This window comes from Melospiza melodia, chromosome 26 (assembly GCF_035770615.1).
Source record: "Melospiza melodia melodia isolate bMelMel2 chromosome 26, bMelMel2.pri, whole genome shotgun sequence".
NCBI classification, from domain to species: Eukaryota; Metazoa; Chordata; class Aves; order Passeriformes; family Passerellidae; genus Melospiza; species Melospiza melodia.
Window position 1 is genome coordinate 5,674,571 of NC_086219.1, and position 14,997 is coordinate 5,689,567.

Sequence of the window (14,997 nt, forward strand, 5' to 3'; positions counted from 1 at the left end):
ATTTCACTGCTGTGGCACTTGTTGTTCTTTCAGTCTGAGCTACTTCATAACCCAAATTAATTTCCTTAAAAAGGAGAGGAGAAATGGGACTCTGTAAATAAGGTTTTGCACAGGCAGGTTCCAGTTTGTGGTGTTATTGCTGGCTTTGTAATGGCCTGTAGTTTAAATTAAAAAAAAATTAACTTACAGTGTTTGGGCTTTTAATTATGCAGAAGATTAATTTTAATGCTGTAATGTCATTATGCTCCAGAGCACACATTAGCCAAGCCATTGGCTTTGGCAACATGGAAACAAGGAGTTCTCAAGTCATGTAAAAGATGACTTGAAACTCAGATTTCTATTAAAAGCTCAGGGCTTCAAAGAAAGCACAAAGCTCTCCAAGTGGTTCTTTGTGCTCTACCCCTGATTTAATGATCCTGAACTATTGCATTTCTCTGCCAGCCTTCTTTTCAGAAATAATTTTCCAGTTCTTTCTTGGAGAGAGGAAGGAAGATTGAAATAACATCATCTGAGGCTGCCTGCTAATTCAGGAACAAGGAGCAGCATGTCTGCCATATACATTGGAAAATCCAGCTGCTGACCCTCAGGAGCAAGGAGAAAGGGTTATATTGTTGTGTTTTTCTTGGACTAAAGGCTGAGAGATTTTTTTATGATCTCTGGAGTTAGGATTAAACCTGGGATAAGGGAAACTGCTCGAGCACATGGTGGTAGCTGTGAGCTCTGTGACTTTGTGCAATATTTCTTTGGGGTTTTCAGCAGAATGGTGTTTTTATTGCAGAGCTTGGCCACAAATCATGCCCCTGCTTTCCCTTTAAAGGGAGCTGAGCTGGGATAATCTCATTGCTGCAGCAGCTCCTCCTGCCTGTCCTTTTCATAGCTATGACCTGGCCTGCCTGATGTTGGGAATGAGACCTTCATCCCCTCCTCCCTGAGCTGCTGGGGCAGCATTGCCAAGGCTGGATCCTGTATTTTGGGAGGTGGCAGCTTTCTGGGGATGAGCAAAGGGATTTGCCTGTTCCTGCAGAGTTGTACAAGACACAGCTTCTGTCCAACAGTCAGGGAAACCAGACTTGGATTTTTTGCTCTGTCAAGCTCTGTGGCAAGAAAGAAAATACATTCAGACTCTTAAACATCTTTATGCTGCAGCAGTTCTTTTTTCACAGCTCCACAAAAGGACTTGGTCAGTGTTTGCAGGGAGAGGCTGGAGCTGAGTTAATCCTGAGGGGATCCAGGGGAGCCTCCATTCCTCCTTTTCCATTGGCATCAGGTCTCCACCACATTTCCAAGGTCAGGGGATTCTGCTGGAGCACTGGGAGTGCTGTCCAGGGCAGTCTGAAACTAAAGGTTTGCTCCTCTTTCCAGTCCTAAAGTAAATCTGTGCTGTCACTCCTGTTATCTCCCTTGGCTTTGGAAGCTGTGATAAGAGCTCAGAGTGTTGGTTGGCTTTCTGGTGTCCCTTCTTCAAAGGAATGAAATGAGCTGAAAACAAGGTCTGGAAGTGTGAATAGTGGCAAAAATGAACCTGCATTTGGGCAGGACTTAAACTATTGGAGAGGACATGAAGTTGCTCAACTTGGGGACAGGAAAATGGAAAAGAAGAGCAGAAGTGTCTGGAGTTGTCCCTTTCCAAGAGCCAAACTGGACACATTACTTTGTATTTCCCTACAGCCTCCCAGATGAAACTCCATCTTCAGATGAATAACACCAATATCTATTGTTGGATTTGGGGTTTGGGAATGTTGGTACCCAAACTCACATCAGTGCAAATTCTCCTTTGAGTTCCTGCAGCAGAAATGTGAACTTGACAGAAGAAAAAAAGAAATCTGGTGTCTGCTATTTTACACTGGTTCTGCCTGCTCTGAGCACCCTCACAGCAAAGTTGGCAGCTTTGGTGTTCAGTCTCTGTCTGTGAGTGACTGGATCACCATTCCCTGCTCATCAGCATCACTGGTTGTGTGTCCTGGTGAAAAGGGGAAGATTTGGTGGTTTCAGAGCACTAAAGCCCTGAGCAGGGCAGGGTGTTGTACCCAGGGCTGGTTCCTTGCTGCTGACCCTGTTCCTGCTCTGAGCATCCACAGGGAACACGTTCCCCCATTCCCAGGGCACAGGTTGTGTTCCTGCCTCCTCAGGAATTCTTGCCTGAAGATTTTAGGACAGGCAGAGCTGTATCTGCAAGGGGTAAGAACACATGCTTTTTATTTAATTCCTACTCCTCTGCTCTACTGCTCTACAAGGAGAAAAGTAGCTTATCAAGAGAGGATCTGGGAGCTCCAATCTGCACTAAAAACATCACCCTGGCTAAAAGTCATCAACAAGAGTTGCTTTTTATTAAACTCTGGGATTTCCATAGCTACAGTGAGGGACCAGCACTTTCCAGGCAACAAAACAGGATAAATGTTGTTGGTGGAGTGGAATTTCTGCAGAAGGTGCTACCACAGACCTGAGGCCTTTGATGTCCCCATTCTATCATGGCTATTAAAAGCAGCAAAGAAGAAAACAAGAGACTGATGTGTGTCCCAGACAGAGCTCCTTGGGACACAAGAAGCTGAAAGAACTTAAAACAAGGAATTCAAAGGGCTGTTTTTTGCAGAGCTCATTTATGAGATATATTTCTGGATTAAATAGCCCAGCAAAGAAGAAAACAAGAGACTGATGTGTGTCCCAGACAGAGCTCCTTGGGACACAAGAAGCTGAAAGAACTTAAAACACAAGGAATTTAAAGGGCTGTTTCTTGCAGAGCTCATTTATGAGATATATTTCTGGATTAAATAGCCCAGCTGTGGCGAGCCCTGGAGTTTCTGAGCTGAGGAGTCTCTAACGAGCAGCTTGGGCTGTAATTGGAAATTCCTTGGAGAAATTTCTCCAGCACTGAAACCTGCAGAGGCAGAAACATAAATCAGGTGTCGCCTTCTTCTTGATTTGCTGCCATAACCACTGGAATATATTTTCTTTTCCATGAGCTGGAAGGCGATGGTGAATCTTTGCTTTGGTCTTTCATGGCATGTTGGATAATAAAATAAAAATGCAAGAGCTGGTATTAATTTAGGCTTAACAGTTGGCACCACATCAGAGGGGAGAGGCCTCGTGCCCTGCTGGATGGGTGTGAGCTTGTGGGTGGGTAAATCTGTGGGAAGATGTTCCACAGGGAACGTGACACAGCTGGAGAAATGGCTGAGGGAGCACTGGGCCTGCTGAACAGATCCTGCAGGGCTGGGAGTGCTGTCCAGGGCAGTCTGAAATTCAGGGTTTGCTCCTCTTTCCAGTCCTAAAGTAAATCTGTGCTGTCACTCCTGTTATCTCCCTTGGCTTTGGAAGCTGTGATAAGAGCTCAGAGTGTTGGTTGGGTTTCTGGTGTCCTTTTTCAAAGGAATTAAATGAGCTGAAAACAAGGTCTGGAAGTGTGAACAGTGGCAAAAATGAACCTGCATTTGGGCAGGATTTAAACTATTGGAGAGGACATGAAGTTGCTCAACTTGGGGACAGGAAAATGGAAAAGAAGAGCAGAAGTGTCTGGAGTTGTCCCTTTCCAAGAGCCAAACTGGACACATTACTTTGTATTTCCCTGGACACATTACTTTGTATTTCCCTACAGCCTCCCAGATGAAACTCCATCTTCAGATGAATAACACCAATATCCATTGTTGGATTTGGGGTTTGGAAAGGTTGGCACCCAGACTCACAGCAGTGCAAATTCTCCTTTGAGTTCCTGCAGCAGAAATGTGAACTTGACAGAAGAAAAAAAGAAATCTGGTGTCTGCTATTTTAAAAGGAGGGAATACTGAGCAATGTCTCCAGAGATCTCTGGAGATCCACCCCAGGCAGCTCCACAGCACAAACCCCCAGGCTGATGGAAGTCGTGGGATTTAAGGCAAGAATCATTCAGGAGGCTTGGCAGGATTGCAGCCTCTACAGAGCTCACTTTTGCCAAAAAAAGCTGGAAAAAATGTATACTTGAGCAGCAGTAATGTTCACATCCTGACAGCTGAGGAAGGAAACACCCCAGACCTTTGCCAGCCCCAAATCCGTGACCCCTGAGTTTATTTCTGTGTGGTTAAAAATGAAATGTTATTTTACACCATGGATCGTTTCCATGGTTTGGGTTTGAGGGCAGTGGAGTTCTGTCAGATTAAAAACTTTGGGATTGACCAGTTAAATTACTTGGCTGGGGCAAAATTGAGGTTATTGCTTTGCAGCCTAATCCCTTCTTGGAGAAACCCCTGGGGAGTGTTTGGTGACATCCCCAAACAAGGCTGGAAACAGCTCTTGGAAAAGGGCTCAGCTTTCACTGAATTTAGCAGATTTTGTGATGGAGGGAACTGGGGAAGCCTGTCTTAGATGTGAGCTTTGCTGAATTCCAGGAATTACCACGTGCATGGACACTGACCATCCCCAGCCTTGGTTTTGCCCCTGGACACTGGGAACAATAATTGGGCTGTTCCTGCCAAGGGAGCTGCCTGGAGCAGCAGCAAAGGCTGATCCCTGCTGGGGGAGACAAAGCTGTGCTGCAGTCTGGGCCTGCTTGGCCCTTCCTCTCCCCTCCTTTGAGCCCCAGGAAATTCAGGATTTGTGCTGGGGCTCTGCCCTGCCCTTAGAGCCTCTCCATAGGGAGACACAATGGATGGGATGGGCAGGACCTGGAGCTTGGGAGATCTGAGGGATTTTTCCAGCTGTTGGTTCTGTGAACAAGGAGATGATGTTTCAATACTTAAATAAGACTTTCCTTTTTTAATTGAATTTGCTTTTGGGGTGTTCAGCCTGAAGATAAAAGTCTTCCATCAGCGCTGGTAGCTCCTGTTGCTCTTTGGGTGGGCCTGGATGTGGTGATTCCCCTGGGAATCTGCAGGTCCATGGTCACCCTCCAAACAGGGAGACACCCTGGAGAAGCACAGAAACTCCTGTGAATTCTTTGGGGAATGCAGCAAATCCCATTTGCTCCATGCCCTCAGGAACAGAGCTGGCTGTTACTAACTCTTCTTATTTATAGAGAAGAACCTTTCAAAATTCTGGTTTATTGTGATAAAGGAAATGCACACTGGGTTTTTCCACAGTATCTGCTGGAAACCAAAAGCCAGAGCTGGAAATCTGTTTGCAGTAATCTTCAGTCACAAAATCAATCCCATTTACACTCTGTTAACTGGGCATGTGTGCCTGGGATCCGAATTTAAACTGGGAGCATTTGCCACAAATTAGGAGCAGATTGGATTAATGGGTTTGTCTCCTCTTAATATATTGTGTGGTTTCTTCTACCCTTTAGGGGGAAAACACGATTGGAGTAGATCAGTGCTGATCTTGGGAATACTCTGTGGTGTTTCCTTTGACTCAGTTGGCCAGGGAGATCATTAATGCTGGAGTTACAACCTGCTTTTGAATTGAAATATAAATCCAGCTCAAAGCAGTGCTGCAGGATTGAAGGAGTTTTCCTTTTGGATGAGATACTGGAAGTTTCTGCTTGCTTATGGTTAATATTATAATGATGATAATTCTTGAGAAAATATGTTGAGAACGGCCTTCTCTCCCAGCCAGTACCTGGTCTGTCCAAAAACTTGACTTCCTGAAGGTTTTTTTCCCTGCATGATCCTTGTCCTGTTGGCAGTGACCTCCTTTGCTACCCCAAGTGCCATTTGAGGCTTGAATGAACAACTTGTAGAGCAATTCCTGTGTTTTCATGTATTTCTAGTGATTCTTATTGCTGCATTGAAAGCCCAAGTGGTTGAATCAAGCTGAATCCTCACAAGGCTGAGCTGCTTTGTTGTTCTGTGCCTCAGAGCAGCCCCTGGGAGGGAAGTTCCTCCCCCCAGCCCCACCAGCCCTGTGCATTCAGGGCTGTAACAGATGCACGTTTCCATTGCAGCCCAAACCGCTGTAACTGCACCAAAGACCTGGAAGAAACCAAAAGAGCGGCCCCAAGGCACTGAGGAGGTGACAGAGGCAGAAACAGAGGTGAGAGGGAGCCAAAGTCCTGCTCTACCCACGTTTAAAGATGCTGTTCCTCTCTGGGAATTGTACTTTAGAGACATTGCTTCCTGATTGTCCCACAGGATCCAGGGCAGTTTTGGGGAGGAACTCTGCTATTCCTCAGCATCCTTTAGATAACAGGTGTCAGTCTGCTCCCTTTAAAGCTCTTCAGTTTTCTTTGGGTTTGCCTAATTTAATGATTATTACAGTCATAGAATCACAAACTGATTTGGGTTGGAAGGGCCCTTAAAGACTCACCTCATTCCAACCCCTGCCATGGCAAGGGACACCTTCCACTGGAAGGTTCCACTAAACTTCCACCAGCCTCCAGCACTGAGGAACCCCTTTCAGTGAAGGGTGAGGGAAAAGTGGCTTTGGATCCCTCAGCACTGCCCCATTTTGGTCCCAGGCCACCATCCTGACACTTGGCACAGGGACATCATGGCCAAGGATAGTTTTCCTGGTGACCAACTAGTGAAGAAGCTGATAAAGGAAAATGCTGAAGTTTTCAGGCAAAACCACCTCAAGAGTGATTAGATGAGTAAAGAAAAACTCCCTTGCTGCTGTTCTGGTAGAGATATTGCAGCAGGAGGCTGTGCTTAATATCCTGGGTCAGTATGGGGTTAGAATCAATCAGAAAAGGAGCAAGAGAGTAAAAATGTGGAAGTTCAGACTGCCCAGTGTGTGGATAAAAGCTGAGGTTGGCCAGATGTGGTGCAGAGCAGGAGAGCAAAGGGGCTGCAGCAGCAGCTTCAGCCTCCACACTTTCCTCATCCTCCCCTGGAGGAGTTGTGTCTCCTGCACCACCTGGCAGTTCCACTGGGGAATTCTTCAGAGAATTCCCTTGAAAAACCTGCAAGAGGCGTTTTAGGATGTGGTGCAGTCAGGTAGGGAGGCAGAGGATCAGGAGCCTCCTCCACAGCATCCTCAGTGAAGTTTCTCCTTTGTTCAGTGCTGAGAGGGGCTGGGATTTCTCCCGGGAGAAGCGATTCCGACGCCTCCTCGTCTGAATGCACAATCAGGCTGTGTCCTTGGAGAGCTCTAAAATTAACAGCCAGGGATACTATTAATGCTTTTCCCTGAAACTGAGATGCTGGCATTGTGGCTGGATCTCACACTGCCTTCCTTAGTGGCATCTGCTCCAGTTGGCAGCAGGCATTTAAAGGAAGAACCCCCAAAACAAGCCCCACGTGCCCTTTACCACCCCTTTCTCATGGCTGGTAGGAGAGGAGGAAAGCAGAGTTGTGTTTCCAGGCTGGGATTGCTCATGGCTTAACAGTTCCCTCTCTCCAATCCCGTGGGGATTTCATGGGCAATGCTGAGTCTCTCCAGCTGCACCATTAATTATCAGTGGGTTATCCATGGGAATGAGCTGATAAATCACCTAGTGGCTCAGTGTGCTGTTCCATATCCCTGTGTAAGATGCATTTGTATTCCTGCTGCTCCCAAAAATGCCGTGTGAATCCATGAAGAGCCATTCCACGTGCACTGAATTTGTCAGGGTGTTTGTAACAAAACCTCTGCTCTGTCCCTGCTCCAGCCGAAGGAGGAGGAGGAACCTTCAGGGGACAAAGTACTTGAATCTGACCAGGAGAAAACGAGCCATGGGCTTGAGGCAGAGAGGGAACCCTCAGAGCTGAAAGCAGTGAAAGCCGTGGAGGAGAACGGGGAGCAGGAGGCAGAGCCGGTGCGGAACGGAGCCGAGAGCGTCTCGGAGGGCGAGGGCGCCGACGGCACCTCCGGCTGCACCGAGAGCTCCGCGGAGGGGACCCTGTACCAGTACAAACCAGGTAGGTGCTGCTGCTCTGCCTGCCCCTGCCAGGGCTGCTGCCACCCCGAGTGCCAGCCCTATGGATTTGGTGTGCACTGTGTCAGCTCTGCCGAGATCTGCAACCCAGCAGGCCCTCAGAGATCTTCCGTGGGGAAAAGGGTGTCCTGGTTTAGGGCAGACTTGGGATAAAACCTCCAAAAGGGGGGACCTCCAGAAAGCAAATCCACACAGCCCCTCCCTCCAACTGGTTCAGGAAGGATTCTTTGGAGAGAAGTAGAAAGAACCTGTTTATTTAACAGGCACAGCACCCCCCAGCACACAAAATGAACAATACCAGGTGCCACCACTCTGTCACTGCTCTGAAAAAAAGATGACAAATTCAGAAAGTCTCTCTTGGGGGTGGTCACTCTGTTATCAGTCCCTCCAGCACTGGGGATGGCTGCTGCACAAGGTGCAAACTCTCAGTGTTCCCAGATCCCAGTCCAGAGCAGGTTTGAGTAGGTCCAAAAAAAGGAAAGGAGAAACAGTCCAGGGAAAAATCAGACTGTTTAGCTAAACTAACTAATGAGCAGAAGCAAAAAGCAAGAGTAAAGCAAAAATCCAAGCAAAAAGCAAAAGCAGCACCATGTACTGCCCCATCTCTGTGTCCCACCAGCTGTGGGGGAGCAGCGGATAACAAAACCAAACCAAACCATTCGCTCTTCAGAGCCAGTCTTGAAGGCACAGAACATATCCAGCATCAACAGAACACACAAATGGGGATACAAGCATCATAACATCACCCTAGGACAAGGGCAAAATGGTTTTTGTCTCGCTGAGAAGAGAAAATCATGAATTCCTTGACATTTTTGTGCATTTGGATGCTGGCTACAGCACCGTGGAAATGACAGAGAGTTGATTCCTGTGTGATTGACAGCTGGAAACTATCCAAAAAATTTCACAGAAACCAATATACTTCTGAAATAAGAGGTGGTTAAATAAGAAATGAAAGTGCTCATTGGGTCCTAAATACAAATGTGTGTGTTCATAAAGATTTAATTTCCTGGCTAAACAATTGCATGGATCTTTGGATTTCTACAAAAGTAAGGAAAAGAAAAAGTTTGTGGTTTTGGATCCAGGCACTGCCCAGCTCAGTCCCATTGATTAGGGTATAGGATATCTATAGAGCATTTTTGTTATTTATGAAGACCTAACCTTTTTGTTATTTATGAAGATTTTGTAATTTATAGACCTGAACCTCAATTAATCCACCTCATTTGGAGAGAACTTGAGACCAATTTCTCAGTTGCTCCCGATTTTTAAGCAATTTCTTATTTAAGTGAAGCTCCCTCCAAATAAAGTAGTCATTTTTTAGGAGCCCAGAAATTAAAGAGAATAATAATAATACAGAAGGACCTGGAGGACCTGGTGGACAAGGAGCACCACCATTAAGGGACTCCACTGCAGTGGTTATTTGTGCACCACTTTGTTCTGACAAAGACCTCAATTGCTTTGGTTTTATTAATTCAGCACAGTTATATTGCAAGGGGAAAACACAGAGGCCTCTTGATAGCTCATCACACTCAGGGTACCTGAGCAGTTCATTGGCCACTCCTGAAGTTAATCCATAATTCATCAGCTGGTGCAGTCAGAACAATCCCAGTTGTGTCCAGCTGTCCTTTCACTCAGCTGGAAGGGTTGGATGGATCCCTGGGAAAGCATCATACATCAGACTTGTGCAACAGTCCTCAATTTCAGCTCTACTCTTCTGAGAAAGGGGAATTTCTGCCTTTGGAGGAATTGTGTGTTTCATCCCTGTCTCTTCCTGCATGGGGGATCCTTCCTGTGATGCTGCCCAGCTGCTGTTCACATTCAAACAGCTCATTGAGAGCTTTCCAGGAGAAGGAAACTACACCTAAACTTGTTGTTGTGGTGGAGCTTTTCCATGGTAAATGACAGGTACAGTGGGCAGGCCAGGAATTGCAGCCAGGATCCAGCTAAGCCATTTCTGCACCCCTGGATCCTGAAGCTCTGTGGAGATAAAACTGCATGAAGAGCTAAAGTTTGCACTCACTTCTGTGTATTTTCATTCCCAGTTTTTAAAACCCATCATTGGAGTAAGTCCCTGCTTGTGGCCTCTGCAGGGGTGCAGATGGTGAGATCCCAGAGATCCAAAGCCAGGGCTCAGGGAATGAAAAAAGGGAATAATAAATACCTGAAGGGCTGATGAGTGCTGAGTAATGCAGTCTGGCATGAAGGAGCTCCAAAGGTAGCATCTCATACAGATGTTTTCCTTCAGATAAAACATGTTTTCTTCCCTAATTTCAAACAAACTGTGTGGCCAGTGCTGAAAATCCCATCTCCAGACCACCAGAGGCTGACTTACCTTGTGCTAAAGTGGCTGGAGGTTTATGCTGTGATTTGCACCAGGCAGGATCCTCCACACCCAAAAAGCTCAATGTAAAACAGGTGGAAAGTTGTAGTTCCCAGATCATGGCCTGTGTTGTGGCTTCTCCTGTTTCTGCTTGTTATTTCCAGCCAGGATTGTTCACAGTTCATGGTTTCACATTTTCAGAGGGTGTTTTTGTTCCATGCTCTGCTCTCCTTGACTTCATGTTTATGACTTCCTTTTACACCAGACAAACCCCTTTAACTTCTGCATTTTCACACAGAAACAGGGAATTGTCCCCATTCTACCATATCCCACAGGAGAGCAGAAGTCAAAGTTACATACATGGGTTAGAACTGGAATTAGTGCCCTGACCTGGGTGGAGTTGGACCTGGCTCTTGTTCATGTCCCTTTAATGTTTCACGTGTTGCCCTCCTCTCTCCCTTCAAAATGAAAATCAAATTAAATTGAAACATCCCAGGCTGGTGCAGCACCCTCATCCCTTTGGGTTTACCAGGACCACATCTGGGTGAGCAGGGGGTTTGTTTGCTGTGACTCTCAGGGATTTCTCTCCCTATAGAGCAGTGGAAGCCCCTGGACCCCGAGGGGAAGAAGCAATACGACCGGGAGTTCCTGCTGGACATCCAGTTCATGCCTGCCTGCATCCAGAAACCCGAGGGGCTGCCTCCCATCAGCGACGTGGTGCTCGACAAGGTGAGAGGAGAGCCCATAAAACAGGTATGTGCAGGGTTTTGATAGAAATAAAGATCCATAGTGCCTCATTCCTGATCCATTTCCATGCCAGGTTTTAGTGGGAAGTGGGAATAGTTGGTCTCATCTCAAAATTCTACATATAGAGGTGTTGGTGCCTGATGAATGTGCACAGATGATTAAAAACTGAAGCATTTTTGATAGTCTTTATCTAGATTAAGTTATACCAGGATGTTATTAAAATTTAAAATTACCCAGCCATGAAGAGCTGAGGATCCAAGCAAGGCTGGATGGAGAGGCAGTGGCTTCTGTTAGATCAGTTAATTGATCTATTAGATCAATTAAAAAGCAGAGAGAAGCTTTTGGGCAAACTGTTTTTGATCTGAAGCAGTTTCTTCACTATTTGTAAGCTGATCTAATAAAAGATCTTTAAGAACTCCATTCTGGGGCAGTTTTGGGATTTTTCTCCAGCTTCATCTCAGAGCTGGAGGTCTGGGCTTAGTGAAACACTTGGGATTTCTGAGTGCTGACACCAAGGCCTCGTTCTGCTCTCACAGAGAGCTGGAGAGTTCCTTGGCTTTGATGGAGCCACGACAGCCTCACTCTTGAGACTCAGGGATGTGGGTGTGCAGAAACATTTCCACTCTGGGTTTCATACCCAGGCAAATTGTAAAATGCAGCTTTATTGCCAAAATTATTTCATCTACGTTCTGCTTTCCCATGATTGTTTCTCACTGTTCTGTGTTTGAGCTTCCTGGGCTCAGTTGCCCATCTCTCATGTTGGCACAAAAGCCATTGCTTTGAGGGAAGGTGGCAGTTTCATGCTCCTGAACCAAGACAGGCCTGTGTTACTATGATTTTATCCTCCATAATCCTTTAAATATTTCTGAGCTCCACCTGTTTCCTCAATAGTCTCCTAAAGATATGTTTTAAATTAATATATTTTATGAATGAATGATGTTTTAAATTAAATACTTATTTTTAGCACGAGTGCGGATGCCTAAAACTTGAGCAGTTTGTTAATTTGGCTGTTAGGAATGACTGCCATGCTTTAGCAGATGCTGTGTGTGGATTGCATGGGCTGAGCATTCCTGTGTGTGTGCTCTGCTCGTGGCACAGGTCAGTCAGCCCAAGCTGCCGCTGAGGACTCTGGACCCCCGGATCCTGCCACGAGGCCCCGACTTCACGCCAGCCTTTGCTGATTTTGGGAGGCAAGCCCCCGGGGGAAGAAACGTGTCTGGAAGTGTGAGTTTACCCCAACTTGCTCATTTCAAAGCTGGCCCTAACACTGATGAAGTCCCTCCTCAGTGGGGCTCATGTTTGCTTTTGGGCCTCTTGCAATGCGCCGGTGGTTCTGGTTCTGTCGGGATGAATGCAGGGGTGATGTTTGCTTGGTGGACAAAATGTGGGGGAATTGGGAACGGTTGTGGATGTTTGTCACGGGGAGCTGTTGTTTGGGAAGGGTTTGTCTCCTTCCTGTTTCCCTGTGGGAGAGGTGGAAGCGTTTCCACACCAGGACCCGGCAGTTGCGTGCGCGGTCGTGCGTTCGTCGTACAACAGACCCGGCGTCAGCGTCACAACCCTGGGGGCTGTGCTGCAAAACACCCCCAGAGCAAAGAGATTTTACTAACAAACTAAATCCAGCCAGCACCTGTGTGTTCCTGCTTTCTCTGTGCTTCCACATGTTGCTTTGGTCACTTCATTCCTTGTTTTTCCACTTTTCTGCTGCTTTTCTTCCATTTTCCCTTCTTCTCCCTGTGTCTGGCTTTGTCCACCCTCTGAAATCCCCCTGTGAGTTCTTCACTCATGCCTCTGCCATGTCTTTTCCTGGGGCACAGGTGCCCCCAGTCAATGCTACTGGAGGAGGACGCTGCCACCATTAGGGACAATCACTTATTTTCAGCTGTTGAGCTGCTTCTGCTGTGTCCATCTGGATGTGTCTAACGACACAGCCATCGTGGAGCTTTCAAATCTGCTGGTTCCAGAAGAGTTCCCCGAATCACCCCAACTTCCAAGTGTGCAGATTTCCAGGAGTCAAACCCAGCGCTTTTGGGTCAATGCAATAGCTCTGGTTTGGAAGCAGCCTCGTGGCCAGTGCCTCAGTTCGGGGGTGCACCCCTGTGTCCTGGAGTTGCCTGGGTGCCACAGTTTCTCTTGGAGCACCACCTGGTCTGCAGAACCCGGCGAGGTCGCGGTGTTGGCCGCGTTTGGGCCGCACTGTGGTGCCTCCCTCCTGTCCCGTCAGCGCTGAGTGTCCCGAGCCCTGCGGCGCCCGCGTAACGCCGCTGTCGCTCTTTGTCTCTCCGCAGGCCTGCAAAGTGCAGAGCACCCCTGGATTGCCCTCCCTGGCTCGGTGCGGGCCCCCATCATGCCCTCTCTTGGTCTCGCCTCACCCACCATTGAGGAACCTGCCGATAGGGGTAAGCCAAATCCCCCCCTCTCCCCCCAGCCTTTGCACCTTTTTGTAGAGTTGCCTTTTTTCCCCAACACCCACCGTTGATAAAGAACGACTGGCAGAAAACTTTACAAAAAGGTGCAACCTTGTTTAAAAAAAAAACGAAACAAGACTTGCGTTGTACCCCTCTAGGCAGTCTTCAGTGGTGGGTGGGACATCACCAGCTGAGGGCATGCTGGGACGTTGGCCCGAGCGGGATCCGCGAGGGTCTGCACTTTGCAGACCTGTGGAAAGGGGGAGAAAAGGTAAGTCCCGCTTACCCCGTTCATTTGGAGCATTCAGCACGTAACATACATCTTACATTTGCGCCTTTGCAGAGCAGAGCCTCTCCTTGCCTTGTTCTGGAGGAGGGCTGGAAGGTGCCGTGGTTTAACCAGCCTGTCCTCGACGCCGGCGGTTGTAGGATCAGAGGGTTCTGAGCCCAGCAGTGGCAGACGTTCCCTCTCGTGAGCATGGCCACCCCTGCGTGTGCTGCCTGTCCCCAGCCATCCCACCTGTGCACAGGCCATGCCATCAACCATCCATCCACTGCCTCTTCCTTGCCCCAGTAACGTGGAGCAGCTCAGCGCTAACCGCTTCCGGCACGTTGAGCGTCTTTTGTTTCGCTTCTTTGGCTTTTGTCTTTGTTTCCCTCTTTTTGCTTGAACGTGTTTTTTATGACTGTCTCTGCCACTAACCAGTGTTGTGTCAGACAGCGGGGTGGAGCTGCACAGGACAGGGTGCAGCTGGGAAGGCTCTGTGGTGTAGGCAGGGTTAGGTGAGCGTGGCAGGTGAGGAGATGCAAACTCAGAGATGTGGGGCTGGAGCAGACGGGTCCGTCGGTGCACAGGCTGCGTTGGCTTTGTCCTTCCTGAGAGGTGATGGAAACTGAAATCGCCTCAGTTCCTGTTCCTGGGAGGAACAACCCCTCCCACCATGGAAGATCAATTTCACTGTCTGCATTCAAAGCCTCTTATAGAGAGAGAAGCACTTCCTTAATTCCTTGGATGGTTTCTAAAGTATTTCCATGACTTGCAGCCTGGGTGGGAGCACCAGGCCAGTCTGTGCTGCTGTGAGCCTTTGGCTCCTCTGCAGGAGTTTGTACCTTTGTCTTCCTGCTTTCCTTCCCTGTGTCTTCCTCTGGAAAAGAGGTCATTCAGATTAATGCAGGAGCACCTGGTACTTGTCCCATGCTCCAGAACCATCATTATTTACAGGAAGCCAGGCCTGAGCTCAGGCACCTCTTGAAGTTGCTGTAGAAATCTGGAGCCAAAAACCCCAGACCCCTAGACCATTTCTCTTAAAAGTTAGATCCTTCTAATTTGTTATTACATCTTCAAAGGAAGCTTCTATTCACTGATTAAAAACCTAATCACACAGTTTGAACTGAGTTTATTCACAGATATTAAAAACATACCATATCAAAGAAAGTCGTCGTTGTGTTGATGCTTGAAAGGGCTCAAAGGCAGCTGGATGTGAGGAGGTGACAGGTGACACACTGGGGCTCTGTGCACCCCTCAGTTGTCCAAGGGAGTCACCTCCCTCAGGGGTGGGTGGGTGTTTGCTGCACAGGAACCTTTGCATGGACCCGTGCCCGAGGAAGCGCCGCCTCTGCGACTCCGTGCCCGTGTGTCACAGCCTGGAGTGTCTGGGGGGTCCTTCACACCAGAGCTGCCTCTGTGCAGGACATGGGGTGGCTGCAGGTCACTTCTCCTTGGCTTTGCCCCTGTTCTGGGGGGGATGAGCTCAAAGGTTTGG

The 14,997-nt window shown here is 47.8% G+C and overlaps 1 protein-coding gene across 2 annotated transcripts in view; it reads left to right on the top strand.

Annotated features, from left to right (window-relative positions):
* EIF4G3 (eukaryotic translation initiation factor 4 gamma 3) overlaps positions 1 to 14,997 on the top strand; it is a 147,538-nt gene that overhangs the window by 103,099 nt on the left and 29,442 nt on the right. For both annotated transcript variants that reach the window (XM_063176922.1, XM_063176923.1), the window contains 5 exons: positions 5,852 to 5,940; positions 7,496 to 7,745; positions 10,675 to 10,832; positions 11,925 to 12,050; positions 13,115 to 13,225. In XM_063176922.1, the coding sequence (XP_063032992.1) occupies positions 5,852 to 5,940; positions 7,496 to 7,745; positions 10,675 to 10,832; positions 11,925 to 12,050; positions 13,115 to 13,225 (734 nt within the window). The remainder of the gene's footprint in view (positions 1 to 5,851; positions 5,941 to 7,495; positions 7,746 to 10,674; positions 10,833 to 11,924; positions 12,051 to 13,114; positions 13,226 to 14,997) is intronic.